Raw genomic sequence first — 26,304 nt, 5'->3', positions numbered from 1 at the left:
GTCCTGTGAGCCCCTCCAGGGTTGAGACGGCGCCCAGTCCGTGCAGGTCCTCAGGACCCAGTCCAGCCTGGCCCCAGGGGTGCCCGCGGGTGTCTGTTGAAGAAAGCGTGGAGAGGTCTGGTTACCCACAAGGGGCTGGTTAATTAAGTGGCGCTACCGTTAGCGGCATCAGGCAGGGGAGGAAGATGAGGGGCTGGCAGTGGAGAGTTTAGAAGTTATAATTAACTTTTTACTGGCGCCCTAGCATAAAACGATATATAAGACAATATAAAAGGGGTCCAAGGATTTAGTTAAATAGAGCTAGGGCTTTTGCAAGTAAACCCTTAATTAAAATCTGTAAGGGAGGAAGGGAGAGAAAGGGAAACGGAGAAATCATTCCGAGGTGATTTCTTTGTTTTTTGCCTCATTTGCCACTGCGTTGAGGGCCCGAGGGCCATAGGGGGGGTTGGTGCAGAGGTGGGCTCTACGCCGTCCTTTTGCCTCTTTGCCATTGGACTCAGGAGCCCGTGGCAAGAGCTGCAGGTGGGGCGAGCATCTCCATGCTCCCCAGGATCCCCAGGAAGCAGGAGGCTGCTCCCTGGCACAGAACTGTTATTCTCTGTGGGAAACAGTTGTTTGGGATGCAGCTAGAGGTTGCTGACCTCCTCACGCACTGCCCGGGTTCAGCCCTCTCTTCTCTCCCTTCCCCCTCCTCTGGGGCGAGGCCAGCCTTCGGGAAGGCTTCGCTCTGGCTCGCCACTCCCCACAGCTCTGTCCCCGGCAACTTGTACAAGTCGCTGCTTTTGGCTTATTCCTGAGACAAATTGTTTTTACCTCCATCCTTCCAGCCTCCCCACAGTGGGACACTGTCTTCCCAGAGTCTCTTACCTGTGTGTGTTCAGTTGTGTCTTTTTATGCCCAGTACCTGCCGCGGGCCGTGGAAGTGCCGCAGTGGGCATCCAGCATATCAGGCCTGAGAGACAGGATCTGGGTGACCCTGCCCAGGCCGTGCACACCCCAAGTTTGGGGCCGGACATCTTCTGGGTTTCCTTGGGCAGAGCCATCCCGCTGTCCTGCCCCATGAGACCAGGGTGGTGGGGGAGGGATGGGTTTCCTGGGACTGGCCGAAGTCCCCAGGGTGTGGGCAGCTCAGCTGGCTGGCAGGTCCAGTCTGACAGGCCTCACGTTGACCAAGGTCAGGACTCACAGCCTCTTCGGCAGAGCTGGGGATGGAGCGCTGAAGTCAGGGGGTCCTGGGGCCCACTTCTGACTCTGCCCTTCATAGGCCAGGTGACCTCGCTTCTCCCTCTGAGTGTCCACGTCTGCATCCACAGAATGTGACGTTTAGACCATGTGTTGACTAAGCCCCCACTGGAGCTCCCGCTTGGCTCCCCTCCCGGCCCACACGCCTGCTGACCTCAGAGCCCCGCTGTGGGTGAGCTGAGTGTCTGTCTCTCCCGCTGGCCTATGGCCGCGGGAGAACAGTGGAGGGGTCCACACGCATCCCAGTCATCCCATGTCTTGAGCGGAGGGCCTACTGTGTTCCCTGTCTTGGTGTTGGAGGTTTGGTGATGACCAATGTAGCCCCTGCCAGGAGGGCCCGAGGACGGATGCAGGCTCAGGCGATAAGCAAAGTACAGTAAGTCCCCCACATAAGAACGAGTTCCGTTCCAAGGGCGTGTTCCTAAGTCCAATTTGTCTGTACGTCCAGCAAAGTTAGCCTAGGTACCCAAGTAACACAATCAGCTATATAGTACTACATCACCACTGCTTTTACACTTGCTTCCGGACGTCCTGGGCTTGAAATAAAAATACTATACTATACTATACACGTTCGCATCTTTGAAAGTTCGCAGCTTAAAGGTTCGTAGTAGGGGACTTACTGTAAACAGACAAGATCATTTAGGGGATTGGATGGATGAATCAGATCAATGATCAGGACGAGGTGATAGTGATGGGGGTGGGAGGTTTCTTGACATTAGGATGGCCTCTCCAAGAGCATCCTGAGCTGAAGAGGGCCCTGCCCTGAGTTGTTTGGTGTGCAGCCCAAGGCCTGCAGGGCTGAGCCCAGTGATGCCAGAGGCCAGGGAGGGAGGCCCCAGTCTGCTGACCAGCAGGGCGAGGATGTGGATTTCATTCTGAGTGTTAAAGTGGCCACAGAGCAGTGGGGGGACATAGTGTGACTCAGTGGTTTTTGGTTTTTTTTTTTGCGGTACATGGGCCTCTCACTGTTGTGGCCTCTCCCGTTGCGGAGCACAGGCTCTGGACATGCAGGCTCAGCGGCCATGGCTCACGGGCCCAGCCGCTCCGCGGCATGTGGAATCCTCCCGGACCGGGGCACGAACCTGCGTCCCCTGCATCGGCAGGCGGACTCTCAACCACTGCGCCACCAGGGAAGCCCTGACTCAGTGTTTTGAAAGTCCCCTTTGGCTGCTGGGTGGTGCATGACCGTAGCAGACAGGGGAGGACACTGGGACTCCAGGAGAGGCAGGAGGGCTGGGAGTGGACTGGAGGTGGCCAAGGGGACAGAGAGCAAACAACGCGGGCAAGTGTTTATCGCCAAGTATTTGTTAAGCGAACGAAAAAGGAAAAGAAAAACCTTGTGCTGTGGTCACTTCAACCAAAATATCCAACCAACTTCATTTTCTAAAGAGCTCATAATAATCATCACTGGATGTGTACAGTAGACTTCAAATGGATTCTGGCTGCTTTGCTCATTAGTTGGATACAATGTCCTGATCCAGACATTTTCAGAAACAGGTTGCTCTTCCCGCAAAGACTCGAGATTGAATATTTAAAAGAAAAAAAATGTTTTGACTCTGGGTTCATGTCATTTCTGGCTCTGTCTGCTCAGAAGCAGGTTGGTGTTGAGGAATTTTGGTTGTGTGTAGTCACAGCAGCCAAGGTGACTGATAAACAAGTGGTCACCCAGAGAGAGGGAGACCAATGCTCAGATAAAAAACTAGAGGAAGAGTGCAGTGGAGGTTCAGTATTCATTTAAAAAATTAACTTGCTCTATTCTTCACCAAAAAAGATTTCTCACAAAGCCAAGCTGTGTTTCAGGGGCTAAAAGAGAGAAAGTTAACTTCTAATAAAGATGAAAAATCTAGAATTCTAAGTGGTAGTCAAGCGATTTTGGCCAGCTGTAATTACAGTATTTTCATGTTAATATATAAACCCCCTGAAAGGTGTGCTTAAGTGCTAATTATCTATTTACAACAGAATGGCTTTGGAAATGAAATGAGACCCCCTGTTGTGTGTGTGTGTGTGTGTGTGTGTGTGTGTGTGTGTGTGTATGTATTTCAAACATGTTTTGCAGTGTTTTTTTTTTAAGGCCATCATCCTAAAAATCTCTGCCTTAAGTTAAAAAAATTTTTTTTTAATGTTTAAATAAGGTAGAAATGCATTTCTCTGAAAGATCTGGGCTCTTCGAAAGTTCTTCCTTAGTTTTATTTTGTGTGTTTTGTTGTTCGTTTGGACTTTTTGCTTGCTTATTTATACCCCACCTTGTGTCAAAGGATTTGAGACGGTTTATAAAAACAATAAGAAGAGTAAAATGGTAGAGTGTTGATGATAAATTAAAAGCCAGTGTTAAGAAAAAGAAATCAGAGCAGCTCAGAGGGAGCGCCTAGCATATCAACACCTGGGGCTCATGTGGACTCTGTGGGCTGGAAATTGGAGCCTGAGCTTCCTGGGGGCCAAGGTGAAAAAGATAGATGCATTTGGCAAATGGCTGTGATTATGGGAGTAGGAAATGTGCCAGCCCCTCTGAATGGTCCATCCCCTGTGCATGCTTGATGTCCATTTCACTCAGCTGTGAGTCCCTTGAGGATCAGACCTGTGCCCTGGTCGTTTCTGTGTAGGAGGACCTCGGTAAAGATGTCTGTACTTGAGTAATAACGATGAATATTTGTTTAGTCTTTCCCAGTATATAAAACATCTCTGTCATTCATTTTGTGCTTTCTGTCTCCCTCCTCTGCTTTCTTTTGGATTGATTGAAGTTTTTTTTTTTTTCCCCCTCTACTGGTTTGGAAATTCTACATTCCTTTTCGATTTGTTTAGTGGTTACTCATAATATTTTAATACGCATATCCAACTTAGCCTAAAATTAATCAACACTGCCGCTCTTGCCCGAAGGTCCCTGGAACGCACCCACCCCGCCCCTCCTCCCACCGTCTTACGTATCTTTGCTGTCTGGTGTCTCCCTTCTCACTTGTTTTAACCCTATCCCATAGTAGTCATCATCATTATTGGGTGTTTTCCCATTTGCACCTGATTCTTTACTCAACGGGTGTTTGCTGACCCCTTTTTACATGCAGGGCCTGATTCTGGGCACTGAGGATGTAGCAGTGGACACGCAGAAGACAGGCCATGGATAAACAGAGCTTTGATATGTTGGGAGATCAGGGATAGGAGGACACGGCATGACGTCACCCTCCGATGAGGTGACATTTGAGCAGAGACTGGAATGGAGGGAGCCAGCCATGCAAATGTCTGGGGCGGGGCATTCTGGACAGAGTGTTGGTGGCACATTTGAAGACCGGCAAGGAGGCACATGGCTGGAGTTCCATGGAGGGCCTGAGGGGCAAGTGGGAGAGACAGAGGCTGCGTGGGGACCAAGTAGGGTAGGTGGGGTTGCTTCACGTAAGAAGTGGCACTTGACAGGGTCCTTGGCATTTAGACAGTGTTTGGACGAGTGGAGGGTGGGGTGCAGGCCTTCCAGCTCGAAGGGACAGGCTAACCAAGGGTCTGAGGCTGGAGGCCCTGCTGCCATTACATTTCATTCATCCATTCATTCGACACACATTTACTGAGCACATACCTATTTCTAGACCCTGCTAGATGCCGAGGATACAGTGGGTAGCAAAACAACCAAGACCCCTACTCAAGAGAAATGTAAACAAGAAAATGCCATGACGTGGTGGTGACAGAACTGGGTGAAGTGGTAGCCTGCGATCAGGTTAGACACTCACCTGCCTCCCAGGTGTGAGACGGAGGGCAGGTGACTCCCCTGCCCTGCATCTCAGGTTCCTCATCCGTCAGTGGAGGAGGAGGATGCCTTCCTCCCAGGCTGGTAATTGTGCAGGTGAGAGATGAAGTGTTAAAAACAACTTGTGCTCTGAGGCTTTGCTGGGTTTCCCGCTGTGAGCCTTCCTCTTTGCCCCAGAGTGCATTTTCCCTGTCGGCAGCTCTGGGGCAAGGCTGTGGAACCATCAGAGGAAATCGTTGGTTGAAAGAGAGATAGCTGGCTGGCCATTCACGAGTTGGGGGAAGCAAGATTCTCTTGCTGGTATGCTTCTTTTCTTTCTTTCTTTTTTTTCTCTACAAACATGGAGAGATGTGTTTGGATATGAAGTCAGCCTGTGGGTTTTTTAAAATGTCATTTTCATGTTGGACTTCATTCCAAAACAGGAATAGTCAACAAGCCAGAAAATCCTGGCCAGCACAGAATTGAAATATTCTGTCCCCGTGTGCACACAAACTTCTGAAATGTCTGAGGGATTCCATTTTCCTGTCCAAACCACCTTCCTCTGCCTGCCTCCTGCACCTGGACTCAGCGCAGCCTTTGTCAGAAGTTCTGTGACTAGTTTGGTTTGGAGACTGTGACCACCACTAAGAGAGGGTGTGGAAACTGCCCTGTCATCCTCGTCATTGTTACAGAGCTGCCCCTTCTCATAGGGTGTCTCCCTACCTGCTCTCTCCCAGGCAGCCCTTCTCAGACTTCAGGTGCCTGAGATTTCCCTGGAGAGGTTGGGGGGAATCTTGTTAAAGCGCAGATCTCAGTTCAGCAGGCCTGGGGTGGGCTGGAGGATCTGCGTTTCTCGCCAGCTCCCAGCTGATGAGTAGCAAGGCCCTAGACCTAAGCTGTCCAGTACTGCGGCCACCCGCCCCTTGTGGGTATTGAGCACTTGCAATGGGGCTAGTGTGACTGAGAAACTGACTTATGTGTTTCATTTCATTGCAATTAGTTTGAAATTAAATAGCCACAGGGCTACTGTATGGGCAAGACAACCCCTTGAGGTCTCTGCTGTTACTGTCTCTGTGGGAGAAGGAACCAAGCTTAGGCGAAGAGCTTGCCCAAGATCGCACAGTAAATAAAAGTGCAATCGAAGCCTACGCTCTTTTAAAATGTTTAAATTATTTCTTTTAATGCCTAAGGTGACCTGTTTTATGTGGGAACTTCCCCTTGTATATTCAGAAAATCCCAGCCCTTGCTATTAACAGATTCCTCCTTACCAAGTCTGTTTTGATATTTATGGTCAGGAGTAACACTTTATAACATCAGGACCAACTAAATAAAGTCATGTTTAAATTGTTGATGGGACACAAGAAGGCCAACACCTTACATTTCTTATGTGAAAAACACATTTTGCTGCAAAGCCTTGTATACAAGTCGCATGAGGGCTGAACAACCACGATTGTTTTCTGGATGGCAGTTTACAGTTTAAAAGTGCTTTCATGTTGTTTGCTCACTTCTCCTTTGAAACAAACAGCCTGGGTCCTGAGTAATGCCACCCCCACTTTACAGATGAGGAGACTGAGACCTGGTGCAGGAATGTGGTTTCCCGGAGGTCACCCAGTTCCTGGCTCTCAGGGGTCACCTTTCCAGAGAGGCCTTCCTGATGGCCCTACATTGATCTGCTTCTCTACCCCAGTGTGCCCTGTCCTGCTCACCTGGCTTCATTTTCCCATATCTGTTATCCTCACCTGACCTGGTACTTAATTCTTGGTTTCTTTATTGCCAATATCCCACGAAGGTCCACTTCTGGAAGGCAGGGATCTTGTCTATCTCAGGCATGTTGCATCTTCAGCACCACGGACAGCACCAGCCCCAGTAGGCACTCGCTATTACCATTTATTATTTATAAATTAAATTCCTGAAGTGACAGAGGAGCCAGTGGAAAGGATGCAGGCTTTGGAGCAGGTGGGACTGCCTCCCCAGCCCTACCTGGCCACATGCCTGCTGCGCAACCTTGAGAAAGTCATTACTCTCTTGGGCCTCAGTGTATCCATCTATAGTGTGGGGCTAACACACTTTCTTTGTAGGCTATTGTGAGGATTGAATAAGACACTGTTCAAGCGTGTGGGTCTGGATACACCCCTCGGGTTTGGATTGCGGCTCCGTTCTTCCAAGCCACCTGGCTTTCGGCATGTTATGTCCTCTCCCCTAGCCTCAGTTTTCTCATCTGTAAAAGGGGGCTGATATTGGGAAGGTTCAGTGAGGCAGGGGCTGATCTGGGCTCACCATAGGACCTGGTGTGAGATAAACACATAATAATAAATGCCACTACTGTTTTTGTTGTGGTTATTTTATGAATGCATCTAAAGTGCCCAGCAAAAAGTAGATGCCCAGTTGATGGGAGCTTTCATTACTATTATTAATATTATGCAAGGATGCCTTCCTTTTTAAAAAATATTTATTTATTTGGCTGTGCTGAGTCTTAGTTGTGGCACGGGAATTTTCTTTGTCGCATGAAGGATCTTCGCTGAGGCATGCGGGATCCAGTTCCCTGACCAGGGATGGAACCTGGGTCCCCTGCATTGGGAGCACAGAGTCTTAACCACTGGACCCCCAGGGAAGTCCATGGATGCCTTCCTTTTTAAAAATCAGATATTTAAAAGTTAGGATTTAGTTCTTTGAAATTTGTTTTAAAGAAAATCAGGTTTTTTTTTTTTTTTTTAAGTGTATAGGTTTGTTTCTTTGATTTCTTTTAAGAAGAAGAATGTCACACCTTTCCACGTGTGCACGATGCAAATGAAGATCTGAGAGCTCTCAGAGGCCGTTTGGAGCTAATTCTGGGCTGGTTTGACAGCCACGACCCTGAAGGGGAAACGTGGAGCTGACAAAGCGGGGCTTTCTCTGGTAGCATCCCAACCTCTCAAATAGTCACTTTCCAGACTAACATTTGTCATATTTGTGTTTGAAAGTTTTTTGTTCATCGATCCAACCGTATCCCCTCTCCCCTTAATGCTCTTTTTTGGTTTTCTCCTGTGTCCGGGGGAAGTCCAGATCTTCGCCGGGCAGTGGAGACCCCTCCTGGTGTGACCCCATCTGTCCCTCCCAGGCCTGTCCCCACTTGCAGCCCCGTCTGCCCTGGGCTTCTAAGCAATGGCCAAATACCTAGCAGGTGGATTTTCCCACCTCCGTGCCTTTGCTTGTGTGGGGTACTCTTCCCGGGATGCCCTTCCCAGCCTCGTCTGCCTGGAGAGCTGCTACTTCTATGATGCTCCCTCTTAGCCACCTTTCAGAGCTCCTCCCTCACTCCTGGTCAGGGAAAGGAAAACTCACTACTGTTTACGGTTCCCTATGACTTGGTACCGCCCGCATTACAGATCCCAGATTTCTTGCATGTATCTTTTCACACTAGACAACAGGAGAAGGGACTGGGTCGGGACCTCTCTGTCCCCAGCTCCCAGCACAGGGTCCGGCACTTATTAGGGCCAAGGAGAATGACTGTAGAATAAAGGAAACATCAACAGAGGTGGCAAGATGATTTTACTTTTATGTATCTTAATCTCCAAAATGTTTATTTAGCTTTAAAACACTTGGTTTCACTAAGAAGTATTTAAAAAATAGGAACGTTTTGTCTTAACCATTTTCAAGTACTTATTTCAGTTGCTACTGCAAAGAATATCGTTTTGGGCCAATTTTTTTCCCCTTTAAAAGGGTTGTCTGTAGGTGTCAGAAGGCACCAGAGGAACCTTTTGGAAAAACGTTTATTCCGTAACACGAAGGCCAGGTATCTGTCCCCATAGTCATGTCTTTCATCCAGGGCTGTCAAACCCCAGGTGAAATCCATGCTGGGAATTTTCTGGAAGGATGGAAGCAGGTATAGGCTTCCTGGCCTGGAGCTCCTTAAGTAGGACTTTTTGGTAAAGGGGGGAAGGGTGAGGGGGCCAAGACTCTATATGGCCACTCAGTCCCTTTCCACCTGTAAACCTTGATGACTTCTAAAGTTCTAGAATTGTTTGCTTCCAAGATTAGAATGATTGGCTTCCAGGGCTCTAAGATTCTAGGATTCTAAGAGTTCCAAGAACCTATGGTTCTACCTGCTCACAATTCTAGTGTCTGGAATTCAAGGCCCTTGGTTCTCTTCTTTTAAGATTATTTTAAAATTTAAATCGTGGTTAAATATACATAACATTTGCCATTTTAACCTTTTTCAAGTGTGCAGCTCAGTGGCATGAAGCACATTCACATTGCTGTGCAACCATCACCCCATCCATCTCCTGAGCTCTGCATCTTCCCAAACTGAAACGTTGTACCCATTAAACACTAACTCCTCCTCCCCAGCCCCTGGCACTCACCATTCTACTTTCTGTCTCTGTGAATTTGACTACAGGGACCTCATATAAGTAGAATCATACAGTATTTATTCTTTTGTGACTGGCTCATTTCACTGAGCAAAATGTCCTCAAGGTTCATGCATGTTGTAGTGTGTGTCAAAATTTCCTTCCTTTTTAAGGCTGAATTATATTCCATTGTGTGGATATGCCACATTGTACTTATCCATTTATCTGTTAATGGACACCTGAGTTGCCCCCACCTTTGGGCTGTTGTGAATAATGCTGTTGCGAATATGAGGGTACAAATACCTGTTTGTGTCCCTGCTTCCAGTTCTTCAGGGCATATACCCAGAAATGGAACTGCTGGATCATATGCTAGTTCTGTTTTTAACTTTTGAGAAACTTCCATACTGTTTTCCACAGCGGCTGTTCCATTTTATATTCCTACCAACAGTGCCCAAGGGCTGTCATTTCTCCACAACTTTACCGGCACTTGCTGTTTTCTGTTTTTCTGATAGTAACCATCCTGATGGATGGAGGCTGTTATCTCACACTTTGATTTGCAGTTCCCTAATGATCAGTGATGTGGAACATCTTTTCATATGCTTATTGGCCATTTTGGAGAAATCTCAATTCAAGTCCTCTGCCCATTTTTGAATTTGATTGTTTGGGGGGTTTTGTTGTTGAGTTTTAGGAGTTCTCTATATACTCTGGGTATTAACATCTTACCAGAAATATGATTTGAAATTCTTTCCCCATTCTTTGGGTTGCCTTTTCACTCTGCTAATGGTGTCTTTGATGTACAGAAGTTTTAAATTTTGATATATTTTTCTTTTGTTGCCTGCACTTTTGGTGTCATATCCAAGAAATCATTGCCAAATCCAATGTCATGGAGCTTTCCCCCTATGGTTTCTTTTAAGAGTATTATAATTTTAGCTCTTAACTTTAGATCTTTGTTCCGTTTTGAGTTCATTTTTGTATATGATGTTAAGGGGCCAGCTTCATTCTTTGGTACTGGATGTCCAGTTTTCCTGGCACCATTTGTTGAAAGACTGTTCTTTTCCCTCTTCGTCCCTTTGTCGAAAATCATTTGACCATATATGTTTATTTCTGGGCTCTCTCTTCTACTGCATTGATCTATATGTCTGTATTTTTGCCAGTACCATACTGTTTTAATTACTGTAGCTTTGTAGTCAGTTTTGAAATCAGGACGTGTGGGACCTCCAACTTTGTTTTTCTTTTTCAAGATTATTTTGGCTATTCAGGGACTCTTGAGATTTCATATGAATTTTAGGATGGATTTTCTGTTTCTGGAAGAAACATCATTGAGATTTTTGTAGGGATTCCATTGAATCTGTAGATTGTTTTGGATAATATTGACATCTTAACTATATGAAGTCTTCCAATCCATGAGCACAGGACTTCTTTCCACTTATTGGTGTCTTCTTTAGTCTCTCTCAGCAGATATTTTGGAGTTTTCAGTGTACAAATATTTCACCTCCTTGGTTAAATTTATTCCTAAGTATTTTGTTCTTTTTTTTTTAAAAAAAATTATTTATTTATTTTTGGCTCCATTGGGTCTTTGTAGCTGCATGCGGGCTTTCTCTAGTTTTGGTGAGCGGGGGCTACGCTTCGTTGCAGTGCGTGGGCTTCTCATTGTGGTGGCTTCTCTTGTTGCAGAGCATGGGCTCTAGATGCACGGGCTTCAGTAGTTGTGGCACGCAGGCTCAATAGTTGTGGCTCGCGGGCTCTAGAGCGCAGGCTCAGTAGTTGTGGCGCATGGGCTTAGTTGCTGTGCAGCATGTGGGATCTTCCTGGACCAGGGCTTGAATCTGTGTCCCCTGCATTGGCAGGTGGAGTCTTAACCACTGCACCACCAGGGAAGTCCTATTTTATTCTTTTTGATGCTATTGCAAATAGGATTGTTTTCTTAATATCCTTTTCAGATTGTTTATTGTTAGTGTATAGAAATGCAACTGCTTGTCTTGCCCATTGCTTTTGTATCCTGCACCTTTGCTGAATTCGTTTAACTTGTTCTGACATCTGTATTGCTTTTCAAGATGGTCTGTAAAGGCTTGTTTATGAAGCCACAAGATATCTCCAAAATGTTATGTTGTTTAAAATAAAATCATTGAGAGCTCCTCATAACAGGGGAGATTTTATAAGGACTCAAGTATATGGCACCATTTTTTTCTTTTTTTTTTCCTGAGGAATATTTCTTTGGCATATGTAATATGTCTTGGTGGTGTGACAGAAATGGAGAGATTGAGGCTTCAGCTACAGATGGATTCCCACTTCTCTGCTTACCCATTTTGTAGTTATTTAAACTCACTGAGCCCCAATTTCTTCATCTGCCAATCTACTGCCCATTTTGTGGGGCTGTTGTGAGAGTTAGAAGTAAGGTAGGAGGGAGCCTGTCTCAGACTCTCAGCAGGCAACACCTGTGATGTTATTGGTGGCTGTCTGACCTACCAGGGTTAGGAGATGCTTGGCCAGATCACCTGCCTTTGAACCTGGTTGCTAGAGTCATCCCAGCCCTTAGACCCTCAGAATCAGATTGTTAAGATGTCAGTACCATGCAAAACAGTCTACAGATTCATTTGTGACTCAGTTTGATTTGGTTCTAGATTTTGAGCAGCGGGTAGAACCAGTGAGAGGTCAGGCTGCCCTGGGCAGAGGTAGGAGGCAGGTGAGGAGTGCCTGGCCTCCAATGCCGTCCTTTAATTTCATTACAATTTTATTTGCATTAAGGTAATACATGTGCAGAATGAGTCACAACATGCTACAAAGCTTATGGTAAAGCCAGCAGCCTCCTCCCCAGGTCCCCTCCCCAGTCCTGATTCCTATTCCCCGTGCAAATCTGGTAGCTACTGATTTATCACCACGATATCTCTGAGTAACAACCTTATATTGCTGGGGTTTTTTTTTTGGTTTTTTTTGTTTGTTTGGGTTTTTTTTTTTTTTTTGCAGTACACCGGCCTCTCACTGTTGTGGCCTCTCCCATTGCGGAGCACAGGCTCCGGATGTGCAGGCTCAGTGGCCATGGCTCACGGGCTCAGCCGCTCCGCAGCATGTGGGATCTTCCCGGACCGGGGCACGAACCTGTGTCCCCTGCATCGGCAGGCGGACTCTCAACCACTGTGCCACCAGGGAAACCCATGCTGTTTTTTTTATTTTTCAATTTTAGGGATTACTTTTTAATGTCTTACTATGAAAAATGAAAATTTAGAGACTTAGTCTCTCTACCCATATATACACATCTCCTCTCTTATCCTTTTGCTGTAGTCCCATCACGGTTTTTGGTTAAATATTCATTGCATAACCTATTGTTTTTCCTAAAGTAGTAAATTGTTTTGTTTGCTTGTTTTTCCTTGTACCCAATGTGGTTCATCCCTGTCTCCTGTAGGGTTTGAAGTGCCCCTCAGCAATGTGGTAGGCTGGGCCAGGCCATCTGATGGCCCATTTTTCTTACACTTCCTGAGCCTCCAACCCCTGCCCTGGTCTGGATTAGCTGGCCTCCAGGCCTGTGTACACTCATCACCCTGGATCCCCTTCACCATTTCCCTTCGCCTTCCTTTTCTCTTGGAGCTCCTGGTTCCGGGATCCCATGGCTTCCTTTTTCTTGGTTTACTCCCTCATTCTGGTGGAACACACCCTTCAGTAGCTTTCTGAGAAAGAATGTGCTGGAGATAAATGTTTGGCAAAATTGTATGTCAGGAGAAGTCTTTATTTTGTCCTCAGTCTTAATTGATAGTTTGTCTGGGTGTAGAATTCTGGGTAGCAGATCATTTTCCCTCAAAATTTGGAAGGCATTGCTCTGTTTTCTTTTAGTTTCCTGTGTCACTCTTGAAGATTCCACTATCGTTTGGATATCTCACCCTTTGTACATGACCTGTTTTGTTTCTGGGCAGTGTGCCTCAGATGTGGGTGTTTTTTCATTCATTATTGTGGGCACTCAGGTAACCCTTTAAATGGAGCAAATATTGTCCTTTAATCCTGGGACATTCTTTTTTTTTTTTTTTTTTTCGGTACGCGGGCCTCTCACTGTTGTGGCCTCTCCCATTACGGAGCACAGGCTCCGGACGCGCAGGCTCAGCGGCCATGGCTCACGGGCCCAGCTGCTCTGCGGCATGTGGGATCCTCCACATGGGAGGATTGAGGAAATCTGGGAGATTTCCTCAATTCCATCTTCTACTCTCTAACCAAAATTTTAAAATTCTGCCACGTTTTAATTTCTTTTGTTAAGAGCACCCTGCTAGAATTTCACGGGTGTAATATCTTCTGTTATCTCACCAATGGTGGTAATTATATGTTATTTTTTTCCCCCATCCTCAACCCCTTTTCCTCCAATTTCCTTTCTTCTTGTTTTGGCCTCTGCCTCCGTTTTCAGCTTGGAGGATTTTCTCCGAGGTCTGATGATCCTGTGTGTTGTGTTTAAGAACTAGACGGTTGAAAGCTGTTGATAAGCTGTGTGTATACATGTGTGTGTGGGGGGTGGAGGATGTACTGTGATGGCGTCCTCCCATCTCTTTGGGGGGCCCCTGATATCACTATCTGTAGGTCTTTTCTCCTGGACCTATCTTTCTCCCCAGAAATGAGTTCCCCAGTTTCCAAGGCTGGCTTCCAGAACCTGAGAGCTCACTGGGGAAGGGGCCTGGGGTCTCCACAGTCACTATATTTATTCTTTCACTTTATCCTACTGTTGTTCAGCCTCCGACCTCACTGCCCATCCTCCCTCAAGCCTTGTGGTCCCTAAATGGGGCTCTGTGGAGCTGTTATTTTCCCTTGAGAGTAAATACCCTCTCTTCTGCGGAGATTGGTGGGTGAAGGGCGTGGTGACGGATGTGATGGGGGAAGCACCCCGGGCCTACCTGCTCCCATGGGTTCTAGGTCGACCATGCACCTGAGCCTGGGTCCCTGAGCCGCCTGGGGCTCTGGCCACAGCTCGCTTTGCTTCTTGTGGAGGGTCATACCTTTTTATTCCTTTACTGTTGATTTCACAGGGTGTCAGCAACAAGCAGGCAAACGTGCACATTCAAAATGCCCTGCCCTGTGTGAGCCCTTTCTGTCCTGCTGTTTGGCCCTATTAGCACCTGCCTTGGGAAGCACCCCCAACCCCGGCACCTCCTGGAGGGTCTTAGAAAGCTGAAAGGGCTCTGTAAGGGTCAGGACCTCCTCATGGGATAGATGGGGAAACTGAGGCCTGAGCAGGGGTAGGCCTCACCCGGGTCCGGTGATGTGGTAGCAGAGCTGAGGCTGAACCCAGGCCTCCCTGCCTCCAGGGAGGCTCTTACTGGAGCCTCCGGGTGCCAGCCCCACACCTGGGCCTTGTGCCCATCTTGATGTCTGTTGAGGGAGTGAAAGCCACGACAGCTTGGGGGCTGCCACCCGACAGGCTGGTCAGGATCTTAACGATGATCCTTCTGTAACATTCTGTAGTGGACTGCTTGGGGACCTTTGGTGAGTCATTGACCTCACCATCTGATCCTCATCCTCTGTCCTACGTGGATGATAATACATCTTGGATTCAGTGAGCATGTATGAGCACTTCCCCCCATAGCCAGCCCTGTGCTGGGCGCAAGAGAGGAAGCAGGCTGGTCTCAGCCTGGGAGGACGCCCGGCTGGTGGGGGAAGCAGACGAAGCAGCGACAGCGAGAGCTCAGGCTGGGCGGAGCTGGGAGCCCCAAGTGCTGGGTGAAAAAGGATGCTCGTGGCAGGCAGCCTGGAGGAAGTGGCACTTGGGCCCATTGATGAAGGGAAAATCAGTTGGAGTTGGCTCAGAAAGAAGGGCAGGAAGAGGGTCCTAGGTGGATGGAACAGCATGAACAAAGAAGCCTCAAGCAGCTCAGAGGGGTGCACGGTGTGTCGTGCTGTGGGAAGTTGAGGTCAGGGCACCACCGGGGCCTGGCCTGGAGGGGGCGCCGTAGCCTTGAGTTCTGAATGCGTGTTACATCCGTGGTCACCAGCTTGGCCCCTTGTGAGGGCCCTGGGGAGCCTTTCATGAAGTGTTTGGGCATGTGTGTTCTGGGGAGGTTCCCACAAAATCTTTCTGGCTACAGGAGGCCTAGTTTGGGGGAGGAAGAACCCAGAAACCTTTCAACTGTCCCCTTCAGCCTGAAGTCCTATGTGCTCTGCGGTAGCAATTGAAACAAGCATTTAAATAGATGATTAGGACTGAATGTTCCTGTTTTTAAAACATTTCCCAGGAAAAACAAATGTTTGAAAGTTAAACATTTTGGCTATTAGGATGAAACAGAAGAAAAATCGCATTTGCCTTTTAAATATGAGCACCGGTGTTGGGTTGTGAATCCAGAACCCTCCCCCATGGGACCCGAGGGGGCCGGCCTGCAGCTCGGTGGGTGGAGGGTCTGCCCTCCCAGGACTGTCTGTCCTACAGTGGGGGGGGGGGTGTCTCAACACCCAGGTTTAGGCAGGCGATTTGGACTCCAGTGCTGCTGTGTGACGCCAGGCAAGTGACCTGACTTTCTTAGGCCTCTTTTTTCATTTCCATCTTCCCAGCTAACATTTCTGGATTTCATAGCAGAGCATGGCATTTACTCCTCCTAACATCCCTAAAGCTGGTGATAACAGCTACCATCCAGGTTGTATAAATCATGCCTTTGGTTTTCTGAATTCTGATGGCTTGGCATCTTGGAGGCTGGCTGACCCTGAGGGACTACCCCTGCAGAGTTAACCCATTGTAGAGATAGTAAAGGACTCACCTCTGAGCACACCTTTCACAAGCAAACCAACTAATCCAGACTCCACACCCCACCCCCAGCCATGTCCTGCATAGGGCTGTCGCACACACTGCCCTGATCAATCACCCCAGGGCCTGGGAGCAGACAACGAAGGTCAGCCCTGTGCCCCAGAGCCCACCCGCATTATTCACTAGCCCATCCTCTGCCCGCTTGCCCTGTTTCTACGGATCTGTGAGTATAACCCTCTTCCTCAAGGCAGTCATTTCCGTGTCTGCAAGTCTTACCATACCTGACTAAAACAAATCTCTGTATAAGTACAATACAGGGGCTTTATGTGTCTTCCGTAGTTTGATTTTTCCAAGAACTCTGTGAAGAACCCTAAACGTTCTGCCTTTACAGATAAGGATGCTGAGGCTCAGAGAAGTGAGGGTTTTCACTCTAGGCCAAGTAGCCAGGAGAAGGCAGAGATGGGGTCCAGCCTTGCTTTCTAAGGGTGTCTAGAAGCGTTGCATCTAAATTGCTTATCACAGTGCCTGGCACAGGGCAGCACAAACCAGCTTCTGGGGGACACAGCCCGTGCAGTGTGCTCCCATCTCTCAGCCCTGCCTTTGGCCCAGGCACCTGTCTTCAGCCTCTCCCGCCTGCTTGGGCTGCACACAGATTCCCTTTTTGCATCGCCAGCCCGTGTCCTCTGTGTGTGCATGGCGATGGCACACGTGTGCCCGAGCCCCCTGCAGCCCCGACGGCAGCTTGAAGCCGAGTCTCCATTCCAGAGTTACTCTAGATCAAGTGCCATCCCAAGAAGTCTGGTCACGTGAATCTCCCAGACATGGGCAAGTGTTTAAACACAGAACTGTCAAAGACGCACTAAAAATGCAATCAGAGATCGTTATGCCGTCTCTTTATTCTATTCCCCTCTGTTGTGTTCTGCGAGACGGGGATGGGCGGGAGGAACCATAAGTGGGCATTTGCCTGATTGCCACTGCATTCAGAGAACACTAAAACTCTGCCGGGCTCCGTACGCTGCTCCGGGAATGGCATAGATTATGGAGAAGCTTGCACATATCATGTTGAATTTAACAGATTATGCAGTTTGGAGGTAGCACTTTCTGTTCAATGGGATGGGTGAGTGTTAGCGATAAAGAATTATAACCTTTTGGAGGGAGATTAATCTTGGAAGCGCAAGTAGCAGAGCTTTCGTTTGCATCCCTCTTTGTGCTCTGAACCCCGCGCATACTCCCTGCCATGTGGAATCTAGGTGTGGGTGCATATCTATTTGGACATAGATGGCAAATGAAAAGTTAAAATAGTATGATCATCCTCCAATTCTCTGCTGATGAATACCTAAATGGTCCTTTTACCACCAACAAATCCATGGCTAGCAAATGCCAGGATTTCAAGTGAGCTGGCTGAGAAGAAACGAAGCATTTGGGGAAGATGAGCTGGATGTTATCACGCAGAATACAAATGCATAACAATGCCCACCAGCTCTGAAAAGCAGGGAGGAGGGCTGGTTTCCACGAGGACTTGCTGCTTCTCCCAGACCCGAGGCTGGGAGATCACAACCCAGCAAGGCCCACCTGGCCCAGGAGCCAAGCAGACCCTCAGGTCTCTGTGCCACTCTTCCCGAATGTCCTATCTTTTCAGTCCCCAACTCAGCCTGCACGTCCTACCAGAGGCTGTCTGGTGTGACCACTGTTCTGCATTCCTGGGGTAGGAGCCTGGGGTTCGAGTGCTGGTTCGCTCCTGTCTTGCTGTGTGACCTCAGGCAAGCCCCCTTCCCTCTCTGAACTCCAGTCTCCTCCTCTGTCCAATGAGGGGTGTGAATTGGAAGCTCTGCATGTCACTTCTGGTACTGACCTCAGGACTAAGCTTTGTTTGGTGCCTTGTCCAGCTTCTGGAACACAGCCTGTGCTCAGACAGAGCTTGTGGGCAGCTGACCAGGGCCGGGGGGTTAAAACAGGGCCCAGCTTCAGGGAAGAAAGTGAGTTTCTGGCTTGCTGGGCTTTTGGGATAGGCTGACTGGATTCTTTGCTTCTGTTGAGCTGAGGGAGGTGGGTGTGAGAAGGCATTGGGCCCATTTGTCCCCTCTCGGAGCCTCACCAAGCTGGCACAGCCCCCAGACACCTGCTGGAGAACAGCCGGGGTTCAGGCACTCTTGGCACCTTGTCAGGGCAGGTGCTCCCGTCTGGGCACTGGGGTGGTCCCCCTGTATGTTAGCCCTCTTCTCTGCTGCCAGGAAGGACAGCCGCAAGAAGGGGCAGAGGGAACAACGTTCATTTCCTCTGGGCAGGCATCGGGGGAAGAGTTTGTTTTCATCTCATCTTTTCCCCCACGAAGCCCCTGCAAGTCAAATGGTCGTTGAGGGCCCCTAAACACTCCCTCATTCACTACCCAGATACAGGAGGGGGAAGATGAAGCTAAGCCAGAAAGCCTCTGATGATTGGTCATTGGGCATTTTATCCACAATCAGGTTGGTAAGAGCTGCAGGCTGATGTGAGCATCTAATGCAGCTTTAGGTTGTAGCAACAGAGGTAGCAGCCCCAGAACAGAGGAGGGGACTTTTCCACGTGCCTCTGTGATAGTTAAGCCGTACCAGAGCCTTGGTTCTGGCTCTCCCACCTCCATCTACAAGAGAGCAGGTCCAGTGGGAGAAGATTCAGAGAGGGCCAGTCAGGATTATGGGTGAGGGAGGTGGGTCTGGATAGCAAGCCCTGCCAGGACAGTTGGAGGACAAATTTGGAGGAAAGGGAGGGATCCAGGTAGACAGAGATCAGTTGGTATAAAGGAGACAGAGCTATCCCAAGATGGATTGATTGATTTATAAATGCATCCATCTATCTCTTTCCATCTGTTCGTCTATCCATAATCCATCCCTCTTTGTCCATCCATCCATCTATCCATCCACTCATGCATCCGTCCATCGTGCATCCATTCATTTATCCATCCACTCATCCATCCATCATCCATCCACTCATGCATCCGTCCATCCATCCGTCCGTCATGCATCCATCCATCCATCCGACCGTCATGCATCCATCCATCTATCCATCCACTCATCCATCCATCCATCATCCATCCAATGATCTGTCTACCCGCTGAGAGGCAGTGTAGCATGATGGTACCAGTTCAGGATGAGTTTGATGAGGCCAAGCCACAAAAACTGTCAAACTGTCCATTACCCTCTGTGCTTGTTCATCACTTTATTATTGATTTGTGTAACCTCTCTGAGCCTCCATTTTCCCAGATGTAAAATGGGGATAATAATACTTAAGTGTCTTTGAAGGTTATACACAGCTGGCGAGTTGCCAAGTCCAAGTGAACATGCAGACAGGGATGTGTTTGTGGCTGGGTTTCCAGCTCAGAAGGTGCTGGAAGGTTTCTGTGTTCACAAATGGACGAGCCCCCTGCCTCCAAGCCGTGTGGCACCCATCTTTTGGGGAGAAACCAGACAATATTTGAGGGTGTCACGCCAGCATGTTATGGCTCCTGCCCCCCACCTGGCTTTATGTCCAGGAGCTGGTTCTTCCCTGGGAGGGAAGAAGCCTCAGTTACCTCCTCTGATCCGAGGTGGGAGGGACAGGAGAGAGCCCACAGCCTCCTGCCCACTCCTCAGTCTCTGGTAGTCAGGAGCTGCGGAAATAAATGAAACTGTAAGGTTGTAGTAATTTGCTTAAGTAACGCCCCCAGTCAGAGACATGACATCAATACATTAGTGCGGCTTGGGCTCCCCCAGCCGGGGTGGTGCGCCGAGTTGGGTGGATGGATGCCGTGAAGTGGAAACGCAGAGAACTAGTCCTGGAAGGCAGTCATGGTGGCCACTGCTCCAGCCGCGACTACAGTTTGGCGAGGGGCTGGCCTGGTGGCCTTGAACGAATCTGAGCTGCTGACCCAGAGGTGTGGAGTCAGCTGGACCAGCACCTAGTATTGCTTCTCCCGCTCACCTGCTGTGGGACCTGGGCAGGTTCCTGACCTGGGACCCTCGTTCCCCAGCTTCGAGGCGGAGGTGACAGAGCCCACCTCGGGAGGGCCCAGTTTTTTACCAAGGGTGGCTGGCCCAACAGTGAGGTCCCGGAAATGGCAGGCTTCTCTGTGCTGTCCTCCACGACCCTTCTCCAGATGCTCAGGCCCAGGCAAGCCTCTCCCCTCCCCGCCGGCAGCCTGAGCATCACTGGAGAGAGGGGTCTCTGCACCGTGTCACCTGGGGTACTGGGGGGGGCTTCACTTTCCAGACTTCTGCTGGGACCTGCTTGGGATGGAGATGGTGAAGCCAACACATCTCCTCTCTGCTCCTGATTCTCTCCGGTGAGGAGAACAACAGGACGTCTCAGCATCCCTGGGCCAGGCTGGGATGACAGATAGGAGGATGGGTGAGGCGGGGAGGCAGAGGGGCCTTGGAGAGCTCATCCCCACAGCCTGGTTGGCAGCTCGGAGGGGCAGGGGGCAGGTCTGGTCCCCTTTGTCTCCAGGGACTGTGGCCGGGGCCAGAATCCCCAACGCTGCCGGGAGTGGGCAGTACCTTAAAATGAGTGAAGTGGGCTGGGTGTGAGTAGTAGGGACAGGTGGGGACTGGGCAAACTGCCCTCTGCTTCCTGTCTAAGGGAAGCACAGGCACTCAGCACTTGGTGAGATTTTAAAATTGATTGATTGATTTTTAGAAAACAGAAAGAATGACATTTTATTGGAATTTCTCTAATTTTTAATGTTGGCAACAAATTCAAATTTAGAAAAGCCAAAAAAATATGCCAAACAAAATATGCCTGTGGGCTGGGCTGGCCTGCTGGCTTCTAGTTTGCAAACTCTGGCCCAGGGAAGCTGACTTTTTCTGAACATCAAAAGGCTTTGTGTGTTTCCATTCATTGTCTTGTGTAATCCTAGAACGGTCTTGCGAGGTAGGCATTATTCTTCCTGTTTCACAGGTGAGGAAACAAAGGCCCGGGGAGGTCAAGTCACATAGCCGGTTAGTGGCAGAACTGGGTCTGGGACCCAGCTGTCAGCCCCTGGAGCCCATGCCTGTCATCGGACAGCCTCCCAGAGTTGACAAACACCAAAGAAGAGAGAACGCTATTTTCTCAAACCTCTAAAGAAGTCTGGGTGGCCAGTGAGGCAGTGATGAACAGATTATGGTTTTCTGCTTGTTTTGTGAAAAACTTCTCTCTCCGTGCTGGGGTCCCCACCTCCTCTGTGGCCAGGCTGGGAGGTGAGCGGCCACCCAACAGCCCTTTGCCACAGCCATAGAGCCTGAGGCCAGGCAGAATGGGCAGGTCCCAACTGCAGGGGTGGGAGGGGGGCGGGCTGGAGAAGTTTCTAACTGGGTTCTGGACGCTTCCATTTCATTGCAATTAGAATATGATAATAGTTGTAGTTATGGTACCTAGAACTTCATTGTATGGCACAGCCATAAAACTCACCCTGCCCCTTCCTGGAGCTTCCACAGTGCTGGGCAAACGGGGTTCTTCCTGGAACCTTATGGGGAGCTGAGTCTGATCCCACGTCTGTCGTAGCTGACCTGGTATTGTGGGCCTCGGTTCCCAGTAAGGCAGACAGTCCTCAGAATTTGGAGAAGAGGCATTTCTGGAATTGGGTTTCTGATAGAAGGCTCACACAGCAGAGGAGGTCGAGTTTCAGGTCATGGTCAAGAGTGAGAAAGCTCTGCTGTCCCTGGACTGTGTTACCACTGGGTGGGACCAGCCACAGGGAAGGGGCTTGGTGGAGCTGGGGGCCACACGAGGCCCTTGGCCCCCAGAAAGGGGCAGTTACCAGGCACACTCACATTGATCAGAGGGGAAACTGAGGCTCAGAGAGGTTAAGTGACCTGCTCGGACGAGAGGTGACAGAACCCAGGTCCGCTGGCTCCAAAGCCGGGCACTTTGCCCTATGTGTGCTCCTGTGGGAGTCATGGTCACTGGGAATGGAGAAGACGCCTCCTGAGGTGTGGATCTCTGTTAGCCCGGGGCGGTCCTCTGGGCAGGTTCCCTTTCACATCACCCTGGGACCCCCAGACGGGAGGCCGGAGCCAGAGGTGTGGCCACAGCTCTCGGTGGTCAGGATGGGGCTCTCGCCCTGGCCTTGTCGAGGGCGCTTTCCCAGGCTTTCCCCGAGTAGGTGGAAAGTCGGGGGTCACACAGGACTGCCTGGCTCAGAATCCAGCTCTGCCGCCTCCTGGCCACGTGGCCTCCAGCACATCACCCCGCAGCTTCCTGAGCCTCAGTTTCCGCGTCTGCACGATGGAGATGATGAAGGCCTGGCTCCGTGCCTGACGTGTAGTAGGGCTTATACGTGCATGGGGTCGTGCTAACTAGCCAGTTACTGCTGAAGAATTCGGACAAAAGAAGCGACTTTCTTGCTGAAACAGACGCAAAGTTTGGTGTCTTTTGTCCTGGCTCCTTCAGAAACGAGAACTCAGTGGTTTAGAAGTTCCATTCAGTGGCCGCAGTTACTTGTCTGTGAAATGGCTATGGAATGTCACCATCCTCCTGCCTGGACACCCCATCTCCTCAAGGCACCATGCTGGGCTGGCACCTTCACACGCCCCTTGGTGTTTGCTTGACCCACCAGGGCACACCCTTGGGGAGGGGGCAAGAAAGAGGCTTGGACCTCGGGGTTCACCTTCAAAATTCATTTTTTTATCCTAATCAGGTACCATCATGACTCTTTCTCCAGGCCTGGAGAGCCTAGCAGCTGAGGCTGGTGGGAGGTCGGGAGTCACGGGCCTGAGCCTGGGGTCAGGCTGCTGCCGGCAGGTGTTGGGGAGGCAGGGCGGGTGGCGGCCAGTTTACTGAGGCCGAGGGGCTGTGATAGCCTTGGGCGGCTGTGCTGGAACCCAGCCCAAGGCCAGATGACCCGGGAGGCATTGCACACACCTGCCTAGTGCATCTGTGACGTAAGACCCCAGAGAAAGAAAGGGGAAGAAGCACGGCGTTGAGGAACCGCGTGGAATTTGCAGAGGGCACAGCTCGAAGGACCCTAGGATTAGCTCAGTGTATGTTATACATGGACGGTTTTGTTTTGTTCCCACTTAGACTGTGTTTTGACTTTGAATTCCATGGCAGTAAGGGTGGGGATGGGCAGTGTAATCTTTCCCGAGCGTAGGGTCTCCAAAGGTTTGACCTGGGCTCTGCAAAGAACTTGCAATTCCTGTTAATGTGGAAGCTAACAAGTCAGACCCCCAGGTGGAGGGGGCCTGAGACAGTGAGGCTGGCGAGGCAGGCCTGGGGGTCCAGGGCAGGGTCTCCTTCCAGTGGAAAAGTGGCCTGGACAGAAGAAACGGAGGTGGGGGAGTCCTGAGGATGAGGCCGGGTCCACTGCAGCTCAGAGGCACTGCAGGAAACTGCCCAGCCCCGTCCTGCTGGTCTAGGGGGCGGGCGGCCTGTCACCCAGCAGCAGCGGGGGCAGGGAGGCCACAGGAATGGTGATCAGGCTGCCGCCGCCGCCTCTGATCAGAAGGCACCTGTCGGTGGCGAGGGTCAGCTCTGCCAGGGGGTCCAGGGGCTCTTGCCTGCCCCTCCCCCCGGCACCGTGGCCTCCAGAAGCCAACAGCGGCACACCGTGTATCTGTCTGTGTCGGCTCTGCAGGCAGCCTGCCCTACGAGTACAAGATCGTGATCGCAGGCAACCACGAGCTGACCTTCGACCAGGAGTTCATGGCCGACCTCATCAAGCAGGACTTTTACTACTTCCCGTCCGTGTCGAAGCTGAAGCCGGAGAACTACGAGAACGTGCAGTCGCTGCTAACCAACTGCATCTACCTGCAGGACTCGGAGGTCACCGTGCGGGGCTTCCGGATCTACGGCTCCCCGTGGTGAGTGTGCCCGGTGGGCGCTGTTCTGACCGCTGGTGACAGTGAAGCTGTGCTGGGGGGATGGACGAGGTGAGGCCGAGTGCATGGAGGGAAGAGGGGCTGGGAGAGGCAGCAGAGAGACCCAGGGCCAGCTCTCCCCTCACGCTGTGTGACCCTAGGCAGGTCGCTGCCACTCTCTGAGCCTTGGTTTCCCCATATCTGGCAAATAATTATATATGCTATACTGTCTCACATATAGACAGGTACTATTAGTATCCCCATTTCCCAGGTGAGGAAACTGAGGCACAGAGAGGGTAAGGGCCTGGCGGAAGGTCACACAGGTAGGAATAGGCAGAGCTGAGATTAAACCCAGGCAGTTTGGTTCCAGAATCCTTGCTTTTTTTTTTTTTTTTTTTTTTTTTTTTGCGGTACACGGGCCTCTCACCGCTGTGGCCTCTCCCACTGCGGAGCACAGGCTCCGGACGCGCCGGCTCAGCGGCCATGGCTCACGGGCCCAGCCGCTCCGCGGCATGTGGGATCCTCCCGGACCGGGACATCGGCAGGCGGACTCTCAACCACTGCGCCACCAGGGAAGCCCCTTGGCCTCACCTCTTATGGGCTGTGTGACCCTGGGCGAGTCACTTAACCTCTCGGTGCCTCAGTTTCCTCCTCTGCACAATGGGAGTGATGGGGCACCTTCTGCAGGGGGTGGTTGTGGAGACATCATTCTTGTTATTTGCTCTGTGGAGCCCCCTTCCATCACAGCCTTGCCTGGAACCCAGATGTGGGATGGAGGACAGCAGGGGGTGGGAGCCGGCAGGTGTCCCTCAGTGTCCTTCCCACCCCACCCAGAGCAGCTCTGTGCAGCCCCATAGCTGGGCCCCAAAGAACCCCTTTGATGGCCAGCTCCCCAGGCTCCTGGCCGGGATGTCAGGCCAGCCCTGTGGTCCCTTATGCCAGCTGCAGGCCAAGTGCTGGCGCTGCTGAGGCCTGAGTGAGGCCGCTGTCAGCCTTGCTGGTGTCCAGCTGCTCTGTGCTCGAGCTGCCTGTGGTCTCTGCTTTGACTTCTGTGGCTCTGGCACGGGCAGTTCTGGACCTTTTAGTTGCAGGCCCCCTGGGGCCTGAGTGGGAGGAGTGCCTGTCTTCTCCTTGACCCTTACCTTCATCCCAGCTGGATGCACACCCCCGACCCCATGCCATGGCGGGCCCAGCACCAGGCTGCTACACAGAGAAGGGACCCAAGGAGGGCTTGGTGAGATCCAGGAGGGCTCCCTGTTGGAGGGGGTATTTGAAGGAGGTGTGGGGTTTCCATAGGCGGAAGAGGCAAGGGAGGAGCCATATTTCGGGGCCCCTGTTATGTGCTGGACCCGCCACACTCTTCTTGGGCCCGCTGTTGGTTCACAGCCCTTAATGCCGAGGGCTAGACGGCACCTCGCCTGCATTCTGAGATGCAGGCTGTGAGCTGGCATTCCATGCAGCAACCCTGGGTTCCTTTAGGCCCCGTCTGGGGCTGGGAGCAGGTGGTGTGAGGTGAGACGTGGGCTCATGTGCTGGGGAAGTTTCACTACATTTCCCCCTGTGTGAGCCAGTTGCTTGCACCTGCTTCCATGGCACCATGGAACTAATCCTGAGTTCCTTCTGCCACCTTCACCCCTGGGACCTGCATGCCTGGGAGGGTGGGCCCCTGCCACCAGGCCCCCGGAATCTCAGCAACAGTAGTGGCTGGGCAGTTGGGTGGTAAGGGAAGGGTTGTTCAAATTGGGGTAACACCACCTCTTAGCTGTGTGACTCTGGGCAAGTGCCTTAGCCTTTCTGGTCCCTCTGTATAGGGAAATGATACTGCCCACCCTATAGGGGGCTTGTGAGGGCTGTGTGGGCCCGTCCAGATGAAGGCCAGGCCCAGAGTGTGGTTATTATTACTGGGGGAGCCGCTGGGGTGGAGACCAGGACAGAGAGAGCTCTGTTCCCGCTGATACCTCAATAGCCCCTAGGGTAGGACCAGGCCTGCAATGACCTCCTTTTACAGAAGGGTAAGTAGAGGCCCTGGTGAGGACATGGCTTGCCCAGGGCCACACAGTGGGTGGTTCTCCTCACTCTCGGTCTGCTCCAAGATGGAGGCCCTTTTATGAGCGCCTACTGTGTGCCGGGCGTGGGACAACATGCTCTTCATGTGTTCCTCGGTCCTCTGAATAGCCTCAGGATGCACATCGGCCTTGTTGGCCCATTGAGACCTGGGGATCAAAATGATGTTCTCATGGCCACCTGTTGGTTGGTTAATTCATTGATCAAGTATTTGTCCCATGGCCACTCTGGGGACGTGCCGTGAGCCAGACAGATGCAGCTCCTGTCTTCATGGGGTTTTTATCCTCATGGGAGACACATCAGCCACCAATTCCTTGATTCAACAAGAGCCACAGAGGAGAAGCTCTGGGAGCTAGGGTTGGGGAAGTCTCCCCACAGGAGAGCCATAGATACAAGCAGCTCTGGGGTCTGGGAAGGGTGTGATGGGCAGAGGAAACAGTCCTGGCAAGGCACAGGAGGCTCAGAGGGCTGTGG

The 26,304-nt window shown here is 50.7% G+C and overlaps 1 protein-coding gene across 1 annotated transcript in view; it reads left to right on the top strand.

Moving 5' to 3' along the window:
• Positions 1-26,304, top strand: part of MPPED1 (metallophosphoesterase domain containing 1) — a 61,531-nt gene that overhangs the window by 16,096 nt on the left and 19,131 nt on the right. The window contains exon 3 of the mRNA XM_060113492.1: positions 23,544-23,769. Within this exon, the coding sequence (XP_059969475.1) occupies positions 23,544-23,769 (226 nt within the window). The remainder of the gene's footprint in view (positions 1-23,543; positions 23,770-26,304) is intronic.

Source organism: Mesoplodon densirostris, chromosome 11 (assembly GCF_025265405.1).
Source record: "Mesoplodon densirostris isolate mMesDen1 chromosome 11, mMesDen1 primary haplotype, whole genome shotgun sequence".
In the NCBI taxonomy this organism is placed as follows: Eukaryota; Metazoa; Chordata; class Mammalia; order Artiodactyla; family Ziphiidae; genus Mesoplodon; species Mesoplodon densirostris.
The sequence above is the reverse complement of the archived record's forward strand: the minus strand, read 5'-3'. Positions and strand labels throughout refer to the sequence as shown.